This window comes from Peromyscus leucopus, chromosome 4 (assembly GCF_004664715.2).
Source record: "Peromyscus leucopus breed LL Stock chromosome 4, UCI_PerLeu_2.1, whole genome shotgun sequence".
Classification (NCBI taxonomy): domain Eukaryota; kingdom Metazoa; phylum Chordata; class Mammalia; order Rodentia; family Cricetidae; genus Peromyscus; species Peromyscus leucopus.
This window is the reverse complement of record NC_051066.1, coordinates 115676789-115703632: the sequence shown is the minus strand read 5'-3', so window position 1 is coordinate 115703632 and position 26844 is coordinate 115676789. Positions and strand designations below refer to the sequence as shown.

Genomic DNA, 26844 nt, shown 5'->3' with positions numbered 1-26844 from the left:
AGAGGGAGAGTAGGAAGAGGGAGGAAGGTGGAGAGAATGGGGAGGGAGAGAGAGGTAGAGAGAAAGATGAAGAGAGGAGTGATAGGAGAGGGAGGAAGAGCTAAAGCCCTTGAAAGCACATGAGACAAGGCTGTTACTGTTCAGTAGAGTGGAGGTAAAGAACAGGAGGGAAAGGTAATGGGTTGGGCGGTAGTAAAGGAAAGGGCTTACTTTTTGTTTGTTTTTGTTTTTCGAGACAGGGTTTCTCTGTGTAGCTTTGCGCCTTTCCTGGAACTCACTCGGTAGCCCAGGCTGGCCTCTAATTCACAGACATCTGCCTGGCTCTGCCTCCCGAGTGCTGGGATTAAAGGTGTGCACCACCACCGCCCAGCTGGAAAGTGCTTACATTTAAGTAAAGAAATGTGGAGTGTCTTCAGGAGCTGAGGAAAATGTCCAGTAGATTAAGGTTAATTAGAAACTTGAGAGTTAGGATATTTTCTAGAACAGGGCCCCTTAAGGAAGATGGAGTAAGGAGCACATGAGACACCTCAACCAACACAACAGGATAACTCAGCACTTTGGAGATCTTATGAGCACACTCTTGTTCTGATCTAGGGCCTGGGGATGTGGCAGGAGGAGAGTGAGAAGGAGCGGGCATAACTCCCTTGTGCTTAGCATGCACAAGGCCCTGTGACTGATCCTCAGTGCTCTGCACACACACACACACACACACACACACACACACACACACACACACACACACACACACAGGAGGGGGGATCTAAAATCAACTGAATTCTGTAGCCTCTCCTACCATTTTCAAGGAAAGTTGCTTTCAAGATGAGGCAACCCATGGAACACAGCATACTCTATTGTGCTGCTCTGTCAGGCCTTAGGAGGAGAATGGATTTGACAAGGGGGCACAAGGGAAAGCTTGAGGCCGAACTCACTCTACCAGGGCAAGAAGTCTAGCCATGAGATCCACTTTGGGATGGTGAAATGCCAATGGCATCCCAGAGAGCTAGAGAGAAGGTGAAGCTCCCTGTCCTCCTTACAGCGGAATGCATGCAGTTTTGCACACAATGACCGAGAGCTGTTACTAAAGCTTTTCTTCAGAGATAACCCAGGGATCATCTCTGTGTAGATTACAGCAGTTGAGTGAGGTCTGAGCAGAAAAATGAACCACTGTGAATGCCATGGAATACAAAACTTTGTCAGAATATTTTTTTCTGCGTTCAGTATAGAAGCTAGTTGTGTGTGCGTGTGTGTGTATGTGTGTGTGTGTGTGTGTGTGTGTGTGTGTGTGTGTATCCATTTTCCTAATAGTATTATTGGAACTCCATAGAGTCTTTGAACAATTAAAATAACATAATTGGTAAAGGAATAAACATAAAAATACAAATTTACAAACTATTTGGAAATTGTAAGGACTTTGAAATGATGTAATATTTATTCAAGATAATCTACAGAATAGTTTCAAAGACTAGTGGAAGTCTCTAGTAATAAGCCATAACCTACTCCTTTCTTGAACTTCTTCACTCTGCCACTCAACATAAGAAAGTTTCCCTCTGAGCAGGTGTGGCTATAAGATGGGTTTTCCCTTCTCTACTCCAGTTATGAATTGGAATGAAGAGATGCCAGTCCGTCAGCATTCTTATCGTGCTCTGATGCTGCTTTATAGAGGCCAAATTCCATACAAATGTGCCTAACAGATAAGAAGTTGTCTTTCCAGTTGTTTAGCTTGAACTGTTTAGGGAGCCCCCAAGCAGAGGAATTGGGATCCATCTGTTCGTGGTGCATGAGCAGGCATTTTGGAGCCTAGTGCCTAAGGTGTGATACCTTGCACAGTCTTGGTGCAGGGGGAAGGGGCTTGGACCTGCCTTAACTGAATGTACCAGGCTCTGCTGACTTCCCATGGGAGACCTTGACTTGGAGGAGGTGGAAATGGGGAAAGGGTTGGGAGGAAGGCTGGGGGTTAGGAAGAAGGAACGGCGGGTGTGTGTGTGTGTGTGTGTGTGTGTGTGTGTGTGTGTGTGTGTGTGTGTGTGTCTGTGGTTGGTATGTAAAATGAATAGAAAATTGCTTAATAACAAAAAATGAAAAAAGAAGTTGTCTTTCTCCATTCTCAGGGTGGAGAGTGCATGAATTGGCAGGGAGTAGAGTAGCCCCAAGATTTCCATGGTAGAAGAGAAAAAACAGGATCTCCAAAGGCTACTTACTGTGCCACCCAAAGCCCTGTTCACAAAACCTAGAGCCACAGTAACTGTTCTACAGCTGGCCCTAAAATAACGGCTTATTGACTTCACTGAGGAGGAGAGTTTGACCATAACAACATAAAATTTCAAAGCACTCCATACTTCAAATGCTTGAATTTATTTGGACCAGAGAGCAGGAGAATTCAGGGCTATGACATACTCCTGGAAAAAAACAAAAACAAAACAAAACTGAAGCTTCAAGTGGTAAGCAGTGTAGAAGAGACCAGTGGTTCCCAAAACTGCAAATTAAACTGTAGGCAGGAGTCAGTTTTCCAGAGAGAACACAGCTAAAACGGGTCCTTTTGGGATCAGACCAAACCTCAGAGTCCAGCTTCAAAAATATATCCTTGCAAAAGTTGTGATTTTGATTGAGTCAGATGATGGAGCAGCTTATACCTTGTAGGGATATCAGCCAATAAAATAATTTCCCGGTAAGTATGGAGATTGGCAGCTGATACTGATGCCCATTGCAGCTCGTAGCTCACCAGAGTGACTAAAAAAAGATGACAACAGGAGAGGCCCGTTGTAACTACTGTCATTCCAATGCAGACGTGAAGGCAGATGTGAGCAGTGTTAAAGCTTCATGTTCTGAGACTAGAGGTTTTTTTAATGGAAGTTGCTCAGTGAAGCTACTAAAGCAAGCAAACACACAGATGCATAAGACACACACACACACACACACACACACACACACACACACACACACACAAAGATACCACATATACACAAACCATGGGTGAAGAGATGATTTTTATGCAGCGGTGTGACAATATATCATTATAAAGTTCAGTTAGTAAAGAACTTGAGATCAGTAAAGAAATGAGAAAACATACAAAGAGTAAGGAAGAGCTGGCGAGAGAAACTGTCCATGGGAATGACCCAAATGTTAGATTTAGCAAAGATGTCAATGCATCTCAGAAGAAAAATAAAGCTCTTTGGGATAAAAACAAGTGATTTCAGATAGTAATTTTAAACCAACTCCCCCGCAAAAGAACCCCAGAAAGCAAAATGCCATTATAAAATTAAGAACATATATACATATCACAACTCTGTTCAAGATGCCAAAAGAAGAAAAGATGAAATTTTAAAAAAATCATGATGACAGTGTCTCACCAAATAAAAGACTCAGTAGAGAAATAGGTATAAGATAATGGAGCAGCCGGGCCTGTTGACATGTAATCTGGAACTTGGGAGACTGAGGCAGAAGGATTATGAATTCAAGGCTAGTGAAGGTTTTAAAAGGAGACTCCTTGGAAAGACGTGTAATAATTGCAATAGAAAATTGTCAAGGAGACTTATCAGTATATTTAAGTTGAAAGTCAAAAGAATGAGGAAATGTTGGTAAAGAATTTTTACAAACCAAAGCCCCAAACGCACAGAGGTAGAGAAAATTAAAGGGAATTGACCAGAGCCTCTGGAAAAATGTGAGATATCATTTAAGACAGAAACATTTACCTAATCTGAGAGGAAGGGGGGGTAGATGGAAAAATACTAGTAAAATATTATGAGAATATTGGCTGAAAACTCACCCAGTTTTGATGATATATGTAGGATTCATATTTAGATGCTTATTTCTACCTAAAATAAGATATAAAGCAAATAGATCCACCACATAAATGTGATCATAAAAATGTGGGTGATAGAGATGAAGAGCACATCACATCACATCCTAGGGACCATAGTGAGGTGGACACTCTCCTTTTAGCAGACATGATGGTGTCCTGAAGGCAACATATTCAAAACATAGAAAGACTAGGAATTGTGGGTTGGAAAAGGCATGCTTGAAAAGGGATTGTAAAATAAAGATACTACCAGAGAAACAATAACCGGGAGAATTTATAAACAAAAAAATCTCTTGAAAGGAACCCAAAGAAAGTTCTTCAGTCTTGGGGAAGTGGTGGAGATGAGAAGGAGCAAAAGGAGGGGAGGCTGTGGTTGGGATATATTGTTTAGAGAAGAATAAAAATAAATAAAAAAATGTAAAAAAGTATTAAACAGCAATTCAAATACAGTAATCTCCACCCCAAGAACAAGGGAAATACCATTATATAATTATGAAAATGGGATATGTACATTTTTGGTCTTTTTTCCTAGTAAATGATTTTAAATGACACTATGCAATATAATATGTTCAAGCTTAGTATTGAAGCTGTTGTTGGAAGAATACTAAATAACAATGGCATAGAGGACTTAGATATGAATGAATATACGCTAGAGTAAGGAAATGATTCAAGGTATCAGTAAGAGCCCACAGAAACTGATGAGTGGAACAAGAAATGGTAAATGAGTATTGATAAAATTAACACATCTCTGTCTCTCTCTCTAGCTCTGTCCATGTATCTATACGTTATATACATGGATGCATATATTAATGATAGATATATATTATTTAGGTTTTATCCCTTCCCCTAACCTGTTCAAAAGGTTATTTAATGTAATAATTATGACAGTCTGAATTTGTAAAGTATATCAATGTAACATTAGAACAATAAGAGCATAGGAAGAAGAAAAATTGTATTGAAAGAATAGTTTTGCATCTCATCGGGTTTGCATATGTATAAAAATGAAGTATGTTTTGACAAGATATATCTATATATACATATATATATAATACACACATATATACACATATATTTATTTTTGGAGCACTGGGTCTTAAACCCAGGATCCTACACACAGTAGGTAGGTGCTCTACCACTGAGCTACATTGCTAGCCCTATATATTTATGTTAAGCACTAAAAAAAACTAAGAAAACTGAAGAATACAAGGAGAACCAGTAAGATAATAAAAATATCACACTGGAGCATTCACTTAATGCAAAAGGAAGCATTAAAGTTAGACTAGATACAAGACACCCAGAAAGCAAAGCAAGGCAAAGCAAACAAAAAACTGGCAGACATAAACCTAATGATTCTTTTATTTTTAATTTAACTTTTTTATTGATTCTTTGGGAGTTTCACATCATGCACCCCAGTTCTGCTCACCTCTTGGTACCCCCATATTCTCCCCTCACCCCTGCAGTGCTCCCAACAAAAGAAAACAAAGTAAGCAAGCAAATAAACAACAGCAACAACAAACCCAAAACAAAACAAAAACAACAAAAAGCTTCTTTGTTTCTCCTTCTTTCTTGCCTCTCCAACAGTTCTTCATTCATCCTGGTGGCTTTGGGGGCCATTGGTGTGATCTGTTTCACCCTTTTGTCCTTTCAGCTTTACTAGCAAATGTTCATTACAATGAGTCACTCATCTGGTTCAAGGCCTCTGGTTTCTGGTACACTGTCCTCACTGAATTTTCACCAGAACTCCTCTGGGATATCCTGTGGTCACCCTGAATCTTGGAGATCCTGCGGGTATCTTTCCACAGGACCAGTCCCTTCAGGAGCTCCAGTAGGTCCTAGATGGGGTAGATGCTAGGGTGGGTCAATCCAAGGCCCTGCTGTGGGCCTGGGTGGTAGCTGAGCTGGTCCATCCAGGCCACTGGGGCTGCCCTCCTCAGGCAAAGGGGCAGAGTCAGCTCCCTCAAGTCCATGCCTGTGGTGAGGGATAGGGCCAAGTCTCTTGCTATAGTGTCCAGGAAAGGTAAGGCCAGCTTTCCCAGGGCCAGCGAAGGGCTGGGGGCTCAGCATGGCCCTCTGATTTCATATGGTTCCTAAGGCCTCCTGAGGTGATACAGACCACAACCATTAACACAGATCCCAGCTGCAGCTGGACCACGGACCCAGACAAGGCCCTAGGTAGCAGCTTGGGCCCAGATCTTGGCTCTGGGTGGAAATGTGGCCACAGGACACCACCAAGGCCTCAGGTTGGGGCCCCAACCCTGGGCTTCTATGTGACTTTTGGTGGCAATATGGGACTCGGACTTCAGCACAGAGCCAGCCGAGGTAGGACCCAGGACCCAGAACATGGTCCTTGGCAGCAGTGGGATCTGGATGTCACCATTGCCCCAGGTGACAGTGCAGGCCACTCAGACTGACACAGGCCCCAGCTGACATGGCCCCTACTTGCAGCTCTGGCCTGGAGGTCACCATGACATTAAGTAGCAGCACAGGCAACTCAGATCTGTATGCATCCTGGCCCTCGGACACCAGCCTGGACTGAGATGGCTGATCTGACTCTGGGCATCCTCAAGGCCCTAGGTGAACCTAATGATTCTTGTCACATAGTAAAAGTGAATGGAGGAAGCAGTCCCATCAAGTGACAGTATTAAGCTGGATAAAAGCAAAGTGAAATCCAGCTATTTCGCTATGGAAACACAGATTCACAGTTGGAAATAAGCTGATAGAGTAGAAAAGTCTGTATCTTTAGAAAAGCCTCTATCAGAAAGCTGTGATGCAGCACTCATTGACTTTCAGAGCTGAATTGTCCTTAGAAATAGGCAGCGTTTTGTTTTATTTTAAAGAATTATTTTGTAGGGCTGGAGAGATGACTCAGAGGTTAAGAGCGCTGGCTGCTCTTCCAGAGGTCCTGATTCAGTTCCTAGCAACCATATGGTGGCTTTCACCCATCTATAGTGAGATCTGGTGCCCTCTTCTGGTGTACAGTTGTACATGCTGGCAGAACACTATATACATAAATAAATTTAAAAACGAAAAGCATTATTTTGTAGCAGTAATATGGCAATCCACTAGGAAATGCGACAATGACAAGCATATGCACTGCTAAAAAAAATCCACAAATATGTGAAACAGAGCCTGAGAGAAATGAAGGAATAGAAAATTCTACAGTAATAGTCGTAATTCAGTGTTTTGTTCTTGATAACAGATAAAATTGCAGACATCTATAGGATTCTTCTCCCCCAAACCAGAAAAATATACATTTTCTTAAGAGCATGCACAAGCTAGCTATAAAACAAGCCCCCATAAATTTAAAATAATTGGAATAATGCAGTGTACATTTTCTCCAACTACAATGAAATTAAAAATAAATAATAGAAAAATGAAAAATTTATAAATACATGGAAATGAAACAACATATTCCAAAATTAGGATGTGTAACACGAATCTTAAAAGATCTTATTAATGAAAAAAAAAAACAACAAAAACCCATAGCCAGATATTTGGGTGAAAGCTGAAAGATCAGAGAAGCAGAACAGCCAGCCACTAGTTCTTACCTCTTTGAAATCCTCAGTCTAAAGATAGTGAGTTCCTATTTCCTTATGCCTTATATACCTTTCTCTGCCCAGACATCACTTTCTGGGATTAAAGGTGTGTGTGCTTCCCAATACTGGGATTAAAGGTGTATGTCACTATTGCCTGGCTCTGTTTCCAGTGTGGCCTTGAACTCACAGAGATCCAGACAGATCTCTGCCTCCTGAGTGATAGGATTAAGGGTGTGTGCCACTACTGTCTGGTCTCTATGTCTAATCTAATGGCTGGCTCTGTCCTCTGATCCCCAGATAAGTTTTATTGGGGTGCACTATATATCACCACAAGAATAGGTCAGAGAAGAAATCAAAAAAAGTTAGAAAACATTTTGAGATCAATAAATATGAAGGCATACAACCACAACCACACTTATTAGATATAACTAAGTAGTGCTTTGTGTGAGATGTATAGCCCTGGTACCTACGTCAGAAAAGAAATATCTCAGATCGATAATCTGTCACTTTACCTAAGACACTGGGAAAAGTAGAATAAACTAAAGTTAAAGCAAATAGAAAAAAAAGGGAGAAAAAATACAATGAGACTTAAACAGGCAATAGAGAATTTAGTTCTTCAAATGGCACAAGCCTTAATCCTAGCACTTGGGGGTGGGAGGCAGAGGCATTTGGATCACTATGAGTTCCCTAGTCTACAGAGTGAGTTCTCATACAGTTAAAGCTACACAAAGAAAGCCTGTCTTTAAAAAAGAAAAAAAAATGATGACTGATCATGAGAATACTCAAAAAACCAAAGTCAGGAAGGAACAAGAGACATTACTGCTGGCTGTACAAAGAGAAATATTCTGAGGTGGTATCATGGGTAACTATATGTTAACACAACAGAGCATTCATGAAATGAATACATTATAAGGAAGACTTTGATACAAAATCTGATTCATAAGGAAAATCTAAACAGATTAATAGCAAATAAAAACACCAAATTACTGATTTAAGACTTCTAAAATGACCAAACCAGATGATGTCACTGGTAAATTCAACCAAACATTTAACAGGTAATATATATCAATTCTTCTTAAGTAATTCTAAAATATTAAAGAAAAAGAAACTGCTAAATTTATTAAGAAAGCCAATATTATCCTTGGTACAGCCAATATTATCAAAGCTATAGCCTCTATCAAGCTATAGACTAGTATCTCAAATGTTTGTTGAAAATTATTTATAAAACCATGTAGTAGGTAGCATATTTATAACAGGTAGCAAATCATGACATAGTTATCATATGCTCTACATTTTCGGGCTTCCCTTGAAATCACTGTTACAACTGGCATGTCACATACTGAAGCTATCAGGAGCTGGATATGCATAGAGGGTAGGAGGTTGAGGGATGGGAAGCCCTACAATTCTTGATCAATTTGTTGAGTCACGGGATCTACAAAGCCAAGGATCACTCAATTTGAGACTTCTCCATATGTAAGAATGATAAAAATCGTTTAAAATCTATCCATATTTGAGTTTTCCATTACTTATAACTGATAGTATTCCATTAGTTAGCACCCAGCCCTCAGTGAGAAGGGCAGACCTAATAGTCATGCTGGACACAGATGTACTCATCTCAGTGATTTAGACTGGCAATGAGCACTCCCTTCCAATTGCCAAGAATAAATTACTCACTGCTACCATTTTAAACATGGATCACGCCCAATGGAAGATACATTCCAAATAGCCCTTTCTTCAACAGAATTCCCCACATCAAACAGCTGAATATCTGATTGATTCAAAGACTGCTATTTTTCTCTTCTAAAATACTGTCACATGTGAAGCTGATATTGCTGAAGGCATATGATGGCATAACACTGACGACTGTACAGCGGGATGGTGTAAGACTGATCAGTGTGTACAGGTCTACCTTACTTGGCAGAGCCTTACGTGCATCTTACATGGCATTGCTTAAGACTTGAATTCCCGTAAGTTGTCTGGAAATTTGGGGAGATAAGTAGTTGCCTCTCTATCTTCCCTTATCTTTTTCCATCCTATATCCAACCAACCTTAGATAAAAAATAATTTTTAAAAGTGTACCTGAGCCGGGCGGTGGTGGCGCACGCCTTTAATCCCAGCACTCGGGAGGCAGAGCCAGGCAGATCTCTGTGAGTATGAGGCCAGCCTGGACTACCAAGTGAGTCCCAGGAAAGGCGCAAAGCTACACAGAGAAACCCTGTCTCGAAAAACCAAATAAATAAATAAATAAATAATAAAAAATAAAAGTGTACCTTAACTTTTAAAGCATGAGCAACCATTATTCTTTGTCACTGTTCTCTAAACAATACACCATAAAGGCATTTACATAGCCTTTATATTTACTAGGTATAATAATTAATCTAAAGTGGTATTAAGCAATTGGAGAACATGTGTAGGTTATATAAAATCATATAGCACTTTATATTATATCAGTAAAGAGACTTGAATATCAGTAGAGTTTGCTATCTTTGATTGGTCCTGGAAACAACCCAACATGGCTACTAAGTAATGAATGTATTTATACGATAGCATTGTGTCATATATTTTACAGATAAGAAACATTTAAAATACTTTATTCATCTTTGTGTCTCAGGCTAACTAGTCATTCAGAAATAAAAGAGTTGTTAAATACTTATTATGTACCTGATTATTACTAGTACACAGAAATTCAATTATTTTATATATTAATTTTTAATTGAAAGCAGATTTTTTTCATACAATATATTCTGATTACCAGTTCCCCTTTCCAAACTCCTCTCACATCTCCCCCTCTACATACTAGAAATAAACTGGTAGAAAATAAAAATTTAACAAATACTATCTGAGGTAAAAACCAACAAGTTGTAATGTAGAATAGTGGATTATATAATGAGGACAAAAATTATGGGGAAAATAGATTCAATCAAATAGACTCTATAGTTCATTTACATAGTTTGTAAATATTAACTTTGTAATAATTACAGAGGTATCATGGTATTGTAAGACTAGGATAACCTGAGTGAAAAAGAGTTCAAGGAATTTTCTGTCCTGTTTTTGTATCTCTTCTGAAATCTATTTTTTTCCCCAAAATACAAAGTACCTAGAAGTTATATATAACTAAATAAGAAATAAGAGAGTTACTTCTGTTTACATTATGTCATCTGATTCCTCATGTGAACAGTCACATTTGATAAGGCCTTGTGGACATAACATTTTCCTGGTAATATTAATTTTGAGCTTTAAGATGCCTGGTATAATTAGTCACTATTGTTGGAAGATTTTGAAGACTCTGAAATACGGAGATATTTCACTTGACAAAATCTAAGCAAAGCCTCTCATTCATTAGATCCCAGTAGGATGGTTGGAGTAGAGGAAGAGGTGCTCAGCAACCTGGAGTTTAAATCACTAAGATATTTTAATATGTAAGATAATATAAAATAAAACTTAATTTTTATACTGTACCAAAATTCTAGCATCAATTATCTCTATCATGTTTTGTTATTATTCTTTGATTTTTATTTTAAACTCAACTAAGCCTCAATAGGTATTTGTTACTTAATGCTCTGCCAGAAGCCAGGTGGAATGAGTCACAGATATAAGAGAAATGTTAAGGTTACTGGGGAAATACAGAGAAAGATGATGTAACATTGTCTAGAAGAGGGAGCGAATGTTTCATCAACCAGGGAATAATTGATCAAGATTTTGAATGATGAGCCAAGAAGATAAAGGCATGTAGCAATGGGTGGAGGAAAAAGATCCCAAGAGAGAACTGAGAGCTTCAGGAGAGATGTGCATCCCTTTACCTCTACACTACTGCTTTCACCATCTTGGTGGACTTTTTAGTTCATCTCGAGTCTCCAAGTTCTTTATTCTGCAATGGACAGAGAACTTCCTAGTCTTATTACTGATGTAATATTCATTCCAGTATTTCTAAACTGCTACCCCCAGAAATCATGAATCAATATGGTATTTCAAAGAACACTCCAGTTTCCCCAACTCCTGAGGACTCCTAGGGTGTAAAAGCTGTGATGAGAGCCAGGGGAGGAATCTACCTGCTCATCACGATATCTCTATCATCATTCGCTGACTGGATCAGCTGTTTAAGTGTTATAATTATATCAAAGCTAAAAGCAATTTAACTCTGTGGAAAATGGCAGATTTCTACCCTCCCTGTGTCATGCCTGAGCTGTCTTTGGGAATTACTTTTTAGCGTTAAACTGAAGGGTTTAGCAAGAGGATGATGCCCTGCCAGGCTTTACTCCTCCACGGTCTAAGGCAGAAATGGAAGGTTTTACATGTAGTTTTTATTTTGAGAAAAAAAAGAAATGTATTTACTTCTGACAGATACAATTTTACAATATTGATCGATCTTTAATAGTTTTTAAAAATTAGCATACAAACCGAGCCAGTGGTGGTGCACACCTTTAATCCCAGCACTGAGGAGGCCAAGCGGATCTCTGCAAGTTCAAGGCTAGCCTGGTCTACAGAGAGAGTTCCAGGACAGGCACCAAAGCTACACAGAGAAACCCTGTCTCGAAAAAGCAAAAACCAATAATAATAATAATAATAATAATAATAATAATAATAATAAAATTAGTATACAAAGTAATGAATTTTGTGTGTGTGTGTGTGTGTGTGTGTGTGTGTGTGTGTGTGTGTGTTTTGAGACAGGGTTTCTCTGTGTAGCTTTGTGCCTTTCCTGGAACTCGCTCTGTAGACCAGGCTGGCCTCGAACTCACTAAGATCTGCCTGGCTCTGCCTCCCGAGTGCTGGGATTAAAGGCGTGCGCCACCATGCCGGGCTTATTGTAGCATTTTTACATATACTTCACATTTGTTTACTCTCCTTTGTCCCCTCCTCTGTGCCACCTGCTCCCTTCCTTGTGATCCCCTTCCTCTTCCTCAGAAGTATCTCATGAATTTGCTCACTCTTTTACCCATCTTTGGATCTCTTTTGACAGTTTTATGTCCCCCTTATAGTTTTATGATATCAGTTGTGAAACAGGTTAAAGACCCCTGAAATTGTAGGTATTGCTTTAGCAGTCACCGAATGATAATAGTCCCAGGTCTTTGTTTCTGTTTGTTTGTTTGTTTGTTTTTAAGGAACTTACTTCCCAGGAAAGACCTTGCACTAGATATCAAGAAACCAGGACTCATACTGGTGATAGCTTGATGGAAGTGGCAGCCTGGTAAGCTGCTGTTCCTCCTTTTTGGTAAGAGAAAAGATGAGTGGAATTGTGAAGATTTCTAACCCCAGAATGCCTCTCACTAGCTGGATTATCCCACAGACAAAAATAAAAGTAGCTCTTGATCACATTGGAATTATGGCTCAACAACAGGGTAGTTTCTCTGGCTGAAAACCAGCAGGTGAACCTTTCCTTTACCTGGACTCCCTTTACCTATACAGTTGATAATCTGTATATCGGTTCTCATGTTAAAGAGTAAATACTTCTATGTTAAGAAGTTGAAAAGCCTCCAAAGTCAAAAGGCCTTAGGAAAATCTACCTAGTAAAACTAATCTGAAGACAGTGTAAGTCAAAAGTCATGGAGAGATATACTTTACATTTGTGTATTTCATTGTAAATTTTACCTCAAATAAAAAAGAACTATTGACAAATATTGAAGTCCAGTTCTTGGTACACATGCTGAATAGTTTAGGGACAAAGTATAATGACTCTACAACTTCTTTGAAATGCACAATATATGTGGATTTATGAATGAATAGAGGGATAGATAAATGAGTAGATTTACAATAGAATATAACAAAATATCTGTTGTAGAATGTAAGTGATAGATATGCGAGTATTTCTTATGGTATTTTTAAAAACATTCCGTAAGTTTGCAAATATTTATAATGAAATGCTGTAGTTAAAAAGCTTTTGTCTAGTGATAAAAATATTGATGCAGGGACACCCTGTACATGGAACTAGATGTTTAGCCAGGCAACTTTGCTAAGACTATTTTCTCATCTATAAAATGGGCACAACACTTTAATCCCATTTGGTTATTTGAAAACTGAATAAACTATTATTAGCAAAGTTCTTAACTGCAGGGCAATGTAAATGTTTATTAGTTAAAATCTTAGAAAATGATTTTGTGTATGAGTCATTGATGGCAAAATAGACTGAACTTACTTTTCTTAGGTTTCAGATTCTGAGGAATGAAGAATATATTAGCACCTGATGACAAGCCCACATGGCTGAGGGTTTAGCCAGCTTCTTCCTAATCCAGGCATAGTTTATCTTCTTCTAAGAGGCAGTAAGACTCATATCGACACAAATGAATTACATTTCATTTCTATCTTCAGAATGTCCTACTTTTAAAAGCTTGATTCTGCCCAGGCTTGGAATACAGCACAAGTACTGTCTGGATCCCACACAAAAATGTCTGGCACCTGGCCATCCAAAAAAAAACGATCTAGTGACAGGTGATTTTTACAAAGATGGTATCTTTCCTCCCTCCCTCTCTCCCTCCCTCCCTGCCTTCCTCCCTCCCTCCCTCCCTGCCTTCCTCCCTCCCTCCCTCCTTCTCTCCTTCCCTCCCCCTCACCTTCCTCTACTATTTCCTTTCTCTGACAGATTCTCACTCTGTAGGTCTGACTGACCTTGAAATGCTGACTCTCAGATCTCTGTCTCTTATGTACCAGGTTATAGGTGTGGGCTACCACACCCAGTTGAAGAAGATGCCCATTAATCATCATGTACTCCAACAAAGGTCATAAATATTATAGCATAATTAATAACAGGCTGTAAACTTTGACAGTTGGAATGAATTCTATGTATCACACAATCACACAGAAAAGATTTTTTTTTTTTTTTTTTTTCAAGACAGGGTTTCTCTGTGCAGCTTTGCGCCTTTCCTGGGACTCACTTGGTAGCCCAGGCTGGCCTCGAACTTACAGAGATCCGCCTGCCTCTGCCTCCCGAGTGCTGGGATTAAAGGCGTGTGCCACCACTGCCCGGCAAGATTTTTCTTTTTAAAATTCAGTCCTAAAGAAGCAATAGTGCTTACTGTTCTTGCAGAGCATCTGAATTTGATTCCAGTGTGTCAGACAACTCACAGGTTCCAGGGGATCTGATGCTCTCTTCTGCACTGCACCTTTACACACACACACACACACACACACACACACACACACACACACACGCAGAAAGAGAGAGGGGGAAGAGAGAGAAGAATTGAATATAAATGGATAGAATGAAAGAGGAAAAATCATGAATGATACCTAGATTTTGGTTTGAGCCACAAGAAGGATAGAGTTTTTTATTGAGAAGAGAAGGGCCATGACCAGAGCAAGTTTGAGCAATGGAGACAGGAGTATCAGGAACTCAGTTGTTTATAAGTTAACATTAAGAACATTTTGACCATCCAAGGCCAGAGATTAAATAGGGAGTCAAGTGTGTTTGTGTGTGTGTAACAGTTGTTGTAAAAACCTGTTGGGAGGCCCTGCTGGTCAGAAGTTGAGGTTTACCATGGCCTGGCAGCTCTCTCCAAGCTCGGCAACATGGAGGACTCCCTTCCCCCAAGTAGGGGCTTCCTGCTCCCTACCTAACCTTATCTTGAAGATGTCTCTAAGCCTGGATGCCTGACTTACCTCAAGGATGTTGCTTGACATAGTTCCCTGGAAATGCTTTTCCCCTCTTGCCCACATGATAATTAGGTTAATGCTCTAGTCATTTTGATAGGGCCATGCTTCCACTAATCCAGCTATATGAAAGGAGTGTGGCACTTAATGCAAATTAAGGTTATATCAGGGCTTCCCAATCCTATATATTGCCTATACTGTAGAATAAAGTTGAGTTGTCTCGCTGAAGTCATCTCCCAGAGGACTATCTTCATCTTATCCACAGTGGTCTGATCCTGTTCCCTGCTTCTGCTCCCTCCACCCTCATGGACCAGTGGCCAACAATCCCCTGGAAGGAGCTCTGCCAAATGACAGATTTCCAAATGGTGTTTGTTTTAAATGTAGTGATGTTTTATGAATCAGCAATAAGAACTGGACATGGGGGTTGTCTATGTTTAAAAATGCAGAGAGAGGTCATTCTTTCATAACCAATTTCTGTACTTACACTTAGATTTTGAGGAGTTTGTTTTCATCACCCATTGCTCTTTAAGGAAAAAGGAGACTCACAAACACCTACTGTAGGTATAGTGAGGAGACAAAGTCAGATTATCATGAAATATAGACAGCACTGTGAGAGCCAATGATACCATTGGAAAAGGGAAAAGATGCAAGGGTTGACCCTTGGGTTGCCATTGTTTGTAGGTCAAAGACATGAGCAGGAAACAAGAAAAGAAACTAGAAAGAAGTAGTTATTGACAAAAGAGGAAAATCAAGGGCCTCATGTCCTAAAAGCCAATAGAAGGAATGTCTTTAGGAAGATGTGTACCAGTGTGTTTTTCATTACTTATTGCAAACTTCAAGTTGAGTATTTACAAAGAGTTTATTTTACTGACAGTCTTGGAGGCTAAGTCTCCAAAAAACAGAGTATTGGCCCTGGCAAGGGTTCCCTTGAATCCATTACCTTGTGGAAAAGAGCAAGAGATCACATATAGACAAATAGAGTTACTCAGGGACTTGATTTACTCTTGTGACTTCCTCTCATGAGAACTAACTCAGGGTCTCCCAAGAACTACCCGCATTATTTCTAAGGGCAGTCTCTAGTTGTCTAATGACTTTTCATTAAGCTTAGCTCTTGAAAGTCCTTTCACCTTGGTGCCACCCTACTGAGTACCAAGGCTTTAACATGTGAACTCTTGGAGAAAACACTCAGTCAATATTCAGACCATAGTAAGGGGGAGTGAATATTTGTGACAAATACTGCTGGTAAGCCAAACAATGTGAAGATTGATAAATTTCCACTGGATGAAGGAATTCAAAGTTTAGTCTGGAATTTACTGAGCTCCTACTATACACCAGCCATTGCCAAGTACCCTCCTATGTAGCAGTGGAGGGGAAAGGGTTGATGGCTAAGTTTAATAAATAATATTGAGCATCACTATAGAGAGTAAAAGAAATGAATGTACTAAGGACATTTAATGGTGTATGGAGACAATTTCAAGAATTCTAGCTTGTGTATTCTGGATCAGATGTTAATACAACAACCTAGGAAGGTGAAGATGGAAAAATCAGTTACTGCCTTCCCAGGCTCGTTTAGATTTTGTGTGGAATCATTTTGATTTTGTGTGGGAGATTTTGAGTTGCTGTATTTGGGATTTTGTACCCAGGTACACCTCTAGTTTAAGAGTTAAGCACATGATCTTTTATACTCAACAAAATAAAACTGAACAAAATAAGGCAAATGTTTATTTATAGCCTGAGGAAAGGCATCATGGCCAAAACTTGAGAGCAATGGGTGATGAAAACAAACTCCTCAAAATCTAAGTGTAAGTACAGAAACTGGTTATGAAAGAATGACCTCTCTCTGCATTTTTAAACATAGACAACCCCCATGTCCAGTTCTTATTGCTGATTCATAAAACATCACTACATTTAAAACAACCACCATTTGGAAATTTGTCATTTGGCAGAGCTCAGATGGAACATAAGAATCAGTTGCAACAAACAGGCTCCCAGGAGAGTGGAGCCACCATGAAGCTAGCTCACCCCCATGGTGGGCCAGGTAGCGAGGCAGGTCAGCAAAGAACGCAGTAGAGACAGCTTCTTCTTGCCACTTGGGCTTCACCTTATCTACTTGGATTCCTACTAAGAACGCTATCTAAGTTCCAAGAGTAACAGTTCTGTTAAGACTGCGTTCACTCTCTAAGACTTCCTGAGCTGAGTCTCAGAAGTCCCAGGTTGCCCCTTAGTCATTCTGTATTAGCTATGTAAGCCATTAGGCCAAGTCTAGATTCCAGGGGAACAGTGTGAGATTCTATATCTCAATGGGAAATGTCATAAAAATTTTATATTCACCATTCGTTTGTTGTGTCACCTGTTATTTACTGGTAGCAGTCTTTTCAGAAAATATTGCATATAGTGAGCTCTATGTCCACAAAGAAGTTATGCACCCTGCAACGAGCTTCGGAAAATGACAGGCATTCTAAACTACCAGGAAACTTACCGCTAGGTCTCCCTGTGTGCTTAACTCTGTGTCCACATGGCTCAAGGTCACAAAGGTATCTATGTTCTTTATTCAGAATTGTTTAAAGTGAAACATGGAGTTGAATAGTTCACGGCCTTGGTGTGTCGGTGATTGGACAGTGTTGTGTATACAAAGCTCTAATATGTGAGTTTGAAGTTATCTGTGAAAATGACCTCACATTTTTAATTAAGTACCAAAAAACAAGGACAAAGCAACCCAAAATATCCATAATTCATACTAACACTACCCTGTAATGTTGACTGCCCTGGGCCTCTTCACAGCGGGGGTGATAAATCCCACTCCTACTACTGTTTTGTGTTTAGAAAGGCAGTGTGAATTAGGGAACACAGTCTTGTGATTAAGGATTGGGCAAACCTAATTTCCAAACTTTGTTTTGTTATAAGCTGGTGATCTTGATTAAGCTTTCTGTTTGCTCAGTACTGAAGCAAATCCAGCAGGCACATAGTGAGACGGTGGATAGAAGGCACTTAGAATGCCAGGTGCTTTGAAAGAGCTCAATTCATGTTGGGCAGTATTATGATTATTATTTTCTTGGTTACCTTCAGCACTACAGAATAATGTACAGTAGGAAGGACAGCAGGGTGTTCTTGGATTCTATGCTTCCACTGGAAGCACAAGCCCTTTCAGGTGAGTGACTCTTGGTACAGTTTCTTCCTAACTCTAATGACCTTGAGAAGTTACTTAAGTTCTTAGCACCTCAGTTTCCTTATCTATACAAAAAAATGGAAACAAATATCAGTTTAGCAATATTGTCATGAGAAGCAAGTGAGGCAAAGTATGTTAAGTGACTGACACCAAGCAGTGACTGACAATTTGTTTGTTAGCCTTATCATTGGTGCTGATCTAAATAACCAGATTCTTCAAACTACTTTCCAGCTTGACTTTGCACTTCATAAACACAACTGAGAATGTGGATCTTTATTTCTTCGTGATTCTATGATATTCCCTCCTCCATCCACCTCTCAACTGCTATATATATATCTCCTAATCTTATCTGTGGCATTAGATGTTTTCAATGTTGGGTTCTAAAATGTCCACATAGACTAAAATTTTTTCACTTTATGTTGTGAACTGTAAACATGTTCCTGGCCTGTAATATGTCTTTTGATGATTTTATAGTATTGTTTTTTTTTTAATTTTTGTTTTGTCATTCAGGAAGAAATGTTTGACTTTTATGCTCGTAAGTTTTTAGCCTTTCCTTTTGTGGATCTTGAATTTTTTTTTGTCTGTTTTGTTTTTCAAGACAGGATCCCACTATGTGTCTTTGGTTACAGTGGGCCTAGCTCTGTAGACCAGGCTGGCCTTGAACTCACAGAGATCCACCTGTCTCTGCCTCCTAAGTGCTGGGATTAAAGGCATGTATCACTATGGCCCAGCGTGGATCTTAAATTTTATGCTATTATTTATGATGACTTTCCCTATGTAAATACTATTTTTAAGATACATATTATCAGCCGGGCGGTGGTGGCGCACGCCTTTAATCCCAGCACTTGGGAGGCAGAGGCAGGCGGATCTTTGTGAGTTCGAGGCCAGCCTGGGCTACCAAGTGAGTTCCAGGAAAGGCGCAAAGCTACACAGAGAAACCCTGTCTCAAAAAACCAAAAAAAAAAAAAAAAAAAAAAAAAAAAAAAAAAAAAAAAAGATACATATTATCCATTATTTTCATGTATAAATTTTATAATCTATATGTTCTTTTGTTAATATAAAAGGCTCTAATTATTTCATGTATAACAATGCTAATTATCCCTCATTATTATCCTTTCAAGTAATTTTTCTATTTATTTTCCCTTATTATTTTTCCACATAATTTTAAAGTTATTTGTCTGGATTAAGAGATATTCTATTCACATGAAATTTATAGACTGCCATAGATAAAATTGGAAATTTTCATCTTGACATTTCTGTCAATATCATATGGATTTCTTCTTATTCTAGTTTTAATTTTATTTATTTATTTATTTATTTATTTATTTATTTATTTATTTATTTATTTTTGAGACAGGGTTTCTCTGTGTAGCTTTGCGCCTTTCCTGGAACTCACTTGGTAGCCCAGGCTGGCCTCAAACTCACAGAGATCCACCTGACTCTGCCTCCCGAGTGGTGGGATTAAAGGCGTGTGCCACCACGGCTCAGCTTTATTTTATGGCTCCTGGAAGTATCTTAACACTACCTCTAAATTATTTTTTGCTTTAATTTTAAATCTGTTCCTATGTTCTTTATTTCGGTGCTACGGTAAAGGGCTTCCTCCCTTCAATTATATATGTACTTTAAAGATCTATTTATTTTTATTTTATGTTTATGAGTGTTTTGCTTTTATGCATGTAAGTGCACAGCACATGTGCATGGTGCCTGTGGAGGCCAGAAGAGGGTGCCAGAGCTCATGAAAATGGAGTTATGGGAGATTGTGAGCCACCATGTAGGTGCTGAGACTTGAACCCTGGTCCTGTGAAAAAAAGGCAAGTGTTCTTATCCACAGAGCCATCTCTACAACCTATCCCTTTGTTTATATTTTATATTTTGAGTTTTCAGTGTCTTTTATGATGCTGTGTAAAGTTTTAAATTTTTTATATTGTTAAAAATTGCTGATCTTGTCATGGTTCTTCTCTATTCCTTCTGCTTGAGTGCAAAGGTGAAAATCTATGGAAACGATATGGGATATATTTGTTTTCTTTTTTGCTAAATTCGGTGGGTAAGATTCATATACATTACTTAATAGCATAATCTAGTCTTCTGTGGTGATTGCATTATAATTATCTAAATCTCAAGCATGGTCTACATAGCTCAGTGATTGGATACTTTTTCCTAAGATAGTGGTTGCAGTCCCTCTGATCCTCCAATAACATTTACACCGTGACTGCACAGGTAGGAAGCAGTCTTTATCCTCCCGTTGCTTCTGGGATCAAGTCCTTTCCTCTGATTTCTGACAGGTTCCGTATTGCCAGCTGAGATTAGTTCCTTAGTATCCTTGTCTTTCAATATCTCATGGAATGGTCTCCAACACTAGGTACAGAGTCACAGGTTTTTCTGGTCTGCCCCTTTGAACTCTGTAACAGCCTATCATCCAACTACAAAGCTGCCTCCTGTAGTGATATTTTATTTGTGCTGAAATGTGATGATATTTTATTTGTGCTGTAATAAATAAAATTTGCCTGGAGATCAGAGGAAATAGCAAGCCATTTTAAGTAAACAAAAAATCCAAGCAGCAGTAGCACATGCCCTTAATCCTATCACTTAGCAGGCAGGATCTCTGTGTGTTCTAGAGAACAGAGCCAAGTGTGGTGACACATGACTTTAATCCCAGTACCAACCATAGAGTTCTGGAGGCCTGTACAGACATGAAATGACAGAGCTGGCCAGGAAGAGGAAGTGATGTAGCTAGACAGAGAGGAAATCAGAAGGCAGAACAGCAAGGCAATAAAGATGTGGGTAGACAGGAAGTAACTCACATTTGGAAGCTGCAGAGTTGGTGAGGTAAGGCTGGCTGGTGGCTTTCCCTATTTCCCTGATCTCTCTAAGACTTTCACCCCTATATTTGGCTCTGTGTTTTTTATTTAATAAGACCATTTTAGAAATTCGTCTACAAGCCTCCACATTCACAGGTATAGCAATAGTTATGAACAACTTTGTTGGCACAAATTTCCATGTTGATCAGTTTTTAATTTTCAAAACAAAATGTCTGAAAAATATAATTTTATCAAGATAAAAAATTATGGATGTAACAATTCTGGTTGTCCAAGGGTAGAATGCCAGTATTGGCTCAGATCTGATGAGGATCTTATGATATATGACATCTTAATGGTGGGAATATATGGGAGAAGAAGGGATCACATCACCAGGAAGGAAGCAGGAGTGAGGCTGGGCTCCTCAAATCCCTTCTGGGGTCATGAGTACAACTAACCCCAGTATCTTCCATTAACCCTCACTTCTCAGGGACTCACCATTTATTTCTGTTCTCATTACAAGAACTTGTCTGCATTATATCTGTTCCAGGAGATTTTATAAAGGATGAAATTAAGAATGAAGAACAAGCTAGGCGGTGGTGGTACATGCATGCCTTTAATCCCAGAACTTGGGAGGCAGAGGCAAGTGGATCTCTATGAGTTTGAGGCCATCCTGGCCTACAGAGTGAGTTCCAGGAAAGGCACAAAGCTACACAGAGAAACCCTGTCTCAAAAAAACAAAAAACAAAACAAAACAAACACAAAACAAACAAACAAAATAATTGAAGAACAGCTTATGTTTGTGGAGAAACTTTTAAAACAATGAATTGTTCAAGTTCTGCATTAACTGCTTTCAGTCAAAAATGTGAAAACTTTGCAACTGTTCAGAAATAGAGTTCATAAAAAATAAGGGCATCAAGAGCACTCCAACCTTTACATGGATATGCTTGTGAGGCAGGAGGATCAATTATCTTGGATAATAGTATTCTAGTAGACACAAGAACACAGGACACATTTTAGAAGTAAACAAATAATGGACTTAATCAGTGTGAAATCCTGTTTCAGTTTATCCCTGGGGCAAATGGGGCTTAAAGAGAAGAGAAAGGCAATAGGATTAAGGATCAGAAAAGCTCAAGAAAGAAACTAGACGATTTCCAAAGTGGACAAGTTCGGGTTCCTGGTCAATTGTGAGGTTGGGCTGCTGATACTGGAATCACAGAAAACACACCGAGCTGCATTGGAACAAAGGGGAGGACATTCCCAAGTTAACTACCTAACAGTGTTTACTTTTTGCTTGCTGTGCTGGGAAATCTTTTGCTAACCTTCTATTACAGAGTAGCTGGTATGTGAAAGTGGTAAGTGTATTTCTGTGTGAGTACAAGGAAACAGAAGAAAAGCCAAAGGGATCTTCATTGGAGCTGGTAGGGTTTGAGGCACTGCCCCATGATACTTTAGTCCCATCAAAACATTTGAAAGATCACTGACCTCAGATGCCTACAAATTCTCACGGATTGCTTTTGCCAATAGGCAAGACTGTTGGTTAAGACATAGCTTGCTGAGAGGCCCATGAGGTAAAAGTTTTAACGAGGATCATGATAATAAAGACAAGTTTATTTATACTTTAGAGGAAGAAAATAGGTCCTTTTTGCTTCATTCTTTTATGAGCTCAGCAGAGTTTATTATTTCGGGGAAATATTTATTAAGACATAACAGAGGCTCTTAGTGGAAGCCAATTTCAACTTAGGAACATCTAAATATATCGTAGCAAACAGGATCTGGATGGCTCCTCAGAAAGAGCTGTCGGGAAAGGCCACAGCAGTGACACTGTGTGCCTAAAGAAGCTCCCGTGACTAAGTGTGTTATGGTCTTGTACAGTTACACTTATATAGCTGCAGGGTCTGCCCTTACATAAGAATGGCTGTCTTTTCTCTTTACTCTCTGAATTTCAAACACTAGAATGCAGTTATGAAACCAAGGTAAGTAAAGAAAAGGAAAACTCATTTTGAAGGCATCTATGGTCAAATAAGATACCCAAGAATGAAAATAACCTAGGAGGTAAACAGTGGCTAGGGAAACAGGTACTTCAGGGACAAGGGGCATCTTAGCAATGATCTGAGTGTATGATGTGTGTGTAGTGCTGTGAGTTCTCTTATGCCCTTTGTCTACATCTTGCTCCAGCCTGAGATTTCTGGTAGATGCTTCCCAGTGTCTTTTGGTAAGAGATGGATACGTTTAGGGGACCATACCATTTTACCACACAAGCCAGGCTCTTGAGTGCTCCTTGCCCCTTCCAACTGGACATGCAAACTTGATTCACTGCATGGAGGCCTGGCCCCAGCCAGCTCTCTCTGTTCTAGGTGCTTGGCACAACCTCACACTTCCCTTAGCCAGAGGTTGGCTCCCTAGGGTGACTGAACTAGGGGAGGATTGCATGGGGTTCCACGCACAGCTTTGCCAATTCCCTACAGCAAGATTGCCTATCTGTCTATTCAAGTCTGTCCTCAAGGCAGGTTAGCTCACCATGTGACTCAGACCAGAGAGTCCTGACATGGTATGCAACACGCACAATTGTTTTTCTTCAAGAACCTCACGGATCTGAGACACTATTTTGAATATTTTCATGAGTTTCTCTTTCCTAGCACATCCCCTCAAATACTTTGTAACAGCAGGGGGTCAAAAAGAGGGGGAAATGTGAAATGGAAATAACTGGAAAGTCTGTTTGAAAGATGCTGCTTTGCTTTCAGTGTGCAGGACACCCAAAGCTACACTTCCCGGAGTGGTTTTTAGAAAGGAATACCGGATGGTCAAATTTCAAAGAGAGACTCCAGCCTCTAATCAGGCTGGGGGCTATGACAATGCTCTGCTAAACACCAGAAAAAAATCCTTTCAATCAGAAAGGCATTGCGTGTGCACCAGGGACAAGCGTTATCTATCACATGATCTCAGCAAGATTTACCATCACTTCTCATTTTCTTCTGAAGCATCGTGAGTGTAGCAAGTGTTTTGGTAGGCTAAAGAGTTTGGTCTTTCACAGTCTTGTCCCCCCAAATGCTTGAGAGTAAATGAAAAGTTTTCTGAGTCTGTATTTTAGAGAATCTTGGACCTTGTAACTCTGTATGCATCTTTTTTTGTCTAGAGAAGAAATTCCCTTATAGCCACATCTAAGCTTTTAGCAGCTACACATGATGAAATATTAGCTGAAGTGCAGAGTCAACACTGTAAAACATCTCATGAGAGAAACTTTGAGAAAAGACTGCCTTAAAATGGGTTGCTATGAAAAATGCAGATTAAGGATGTAGGAGATAGCTTCTTACCTGGGCTTCTTTGGGGATTCCATTTTTCACACAGCCAGTGCTTTGCCATTTGCTGTGCTGAGTCTTGGGATTGTGGACAGTCCCATTAGTAACAGCACTACCCTTAGGATTGGCCATCGGTGGGAAGTGCTTGAGCCCAGCAGGTTTTCTTTCAGAGATCTTCTGGAGCTTCAGTTTTCAAGTAGCTGAAGTGATGACATAAAGGACTTTGGGGCTGAGCCCTTAAAGGAATCCTACCAGTCAGGCTTTTCCAGAAGAAGAACCACAGTCTATCTATTGACTGAATCTTTAGTGGTTACCTTTTACTAGGCTATTCCAGTGGCACTGTGGATTCCATGGCAACAAACCTGCTTCTGAAACTACAAAGAAGTTTGCTCTGTAAACTGCTCTCGGAGGCAGAGGAAAGCTGGAGACAGAAAATATCAGGGACACACACTGAGGAGGCGGGCTGAGAGGTGGAGAGACTTTTAAAGACATACACAGCACACTCACAGAGTACACATTGCTGAAGGGCTGATTACAAAATTTTCTCCTTCTTGTATCACCCTCTTCCCTTCACATTTAGTTATTTTTTCACTGTAAGCTAAGCTTATAAATCAAGATTTCTTTGTACTAGAAAATAACATTCATGAATGATTACTAGGGGCTGAAGGGACAAGGGAATGGGGAGCTGTTGTCTAATGGGTACAGAGTTTCAGTTGGGGTGAGAGAGAAGCTTGTGGTCATGAGTCACTGAACAGGGATGAGTATATATGTAATGTCATTGAATTGTACAAGTAACAAGATTCAAGTGGTCAGTGTCCTAACATGTTAAATGTTAAAATCATAGCAGCAATAATTATAACCCACATATAAACACATGCACCATACAACCATCAAAAAATTCAAGACAGACAGAAATCAGTAAAACAGAACATTCTAATTCTTACCAGAAATACATCATTTTTTTTATCATATGACCTTAGAGGAGCCATTTACTTTCTCTATGTTTCAGTTTTTCTGCCTATAAAATGAGACAATGTATTTGGTGAATTAGCATACGTAGAGCAGTAAGATATGACACTTGGATTTGAGTTCCCACTGACTCTTTTGTTGTGAGGCATATGGTGACCACAGGGTTCTAGTCCACAATCATCTCTGGCTTACTCCTTACCCCTTCTTCTTTCAATACAACAGTCATCAGAAGTCTGTTTCTTCCCTTGATCATCAAAGGGCACTGTGGTTTGTTGGGTAATACCAATCATTTACAGCCCACTGAGTATTGCTGAGCCTACCTTTGTGGTTTTCCTCGGTTGATATCAGAAAATCCTATCTGAAACTAAAGGCCTTAGGAGTAACATTCTAGGGTATGGTGGCACACTCCTGTGATCCCACTATTGGGGAGCTAGTGGTATGAGGGTTGCTAGTTCTAGGCCAGTTTGACAGTTTGGAATACGTAATGAGGTCCAGGCCAGATTGAACTACACGTTGAGACCCTCTCCTAAGTTTTTTTCTATTTCTGTCTCTCCACCCCTCCCAGAACCATATTCTGATCTTTCTGAATGTTGAAACTCAATGTTCTGCTCTTGAGATGAGTCTCAGCAATTTAGCCTCCTTCCACAAAGCAAGCCATAAAACCTAAAACTCTATCCTCATGTTTGCTGTTTTGGAGCTTACCATAAAGTTCTCTGGTATACTCTGTGTGGTAGTAGACCATATGACTCTCTCAGGTGTCCTGTCCTGTACTTGGGAGGAGATATGCTCTACTAAGGGACTAAGAAGAAACTGAATATATAGGTCAGTTTTTTAATTGAGTATAAATTGAGTAACATAAACCTTGGAATCCACTTTAAGTCTTTTATTCATCCATCTGAATGTAACTATGTCATATAAAGATATAATTTAATACACTTGTTATATTTTTCTTGTTAATTTACTATACTACTGTCTTTTAGCATAGAGATGTCAGTCGTGAATCTTTGTGAACAGGGAGGGGATTGCTCCTTTTCCTGTCTTTACACAGAATCAAGACTGTTTGACACCAGGTACCTAAAAATGAAGTACACTTATTGGGCCAATAGTACAAATGAATGAACAATCAAGCAAAGAAATAAAACAAAAATAAGAGGAAATAACATCTGTTGCCAGAGTCTTATATCCTGGATCTAAACTCTCTTGTTTAAGATTTGTTTCTCTCCAAAATGAAGTGACTTCTAGAAGAGTTAATTGTAACAATAATGTGACCACATTTTTCAGGCAAGAATCCCCATTTTTCCTATCCCTGCATGAGTAGAATGATAATATTGAGTTAATTCAAAGTGTATGTCCAGCCCAGTGTGTTCCACCACAGAATTTTTATTGCATTTGTCCCAACCCCTGTCATCAGAGCATAACGAACTTCTTACTGGTCTCTTTCTTCTAAGGCTGGTACAGTGTGTGTTGGGCACTAAGTCTTTGCTGGCTTGTTTCCTACTAAATTTTGCATAATGGAGAGATAAAGAAGTAGGAGAAAGTACAGATTATGGTTGACCTGACTGACTGCCTCATGCCACCCAGAAAGAAAATGTGAAGACATTGTGTTATTTTGGCTGAGTTCTATTGTTCTGTACAGAATTAGTAATAATATTTTGATCTGGATTTTGGAGGCCCAATCTTGAGACTTGAACTGGCCTGTGCC

At 39.5% G+C, this 26844-nt stretch overlaps 1 protein-coding gene across 1 annotated transcript in view; it reads right to left on the bottom strand.

Annotated features, from left to right (window-relative positions):
- Window positions 1-24599, bottom strand: part of Sptlc3 (serine palmitoyltransferase long chain base subunit 3) — a 119655-nt gene extending 95056 nt beyond the window's left edge. The window contains exon 1 of the mRNA XM_028883590.2: window positions 24189-24599. Within this exon, the coding sequence (XP_028739423.1) occupies window positions 24189-24305 (117 nt within the window). The 5' untranslated portion in view covers window positions 24306-24599. The remainder of the gene's footprint in view (window positions 1-24188) is intronic.
- Window positions 24600-26844: the final 2245 nt, after the last annotated feature.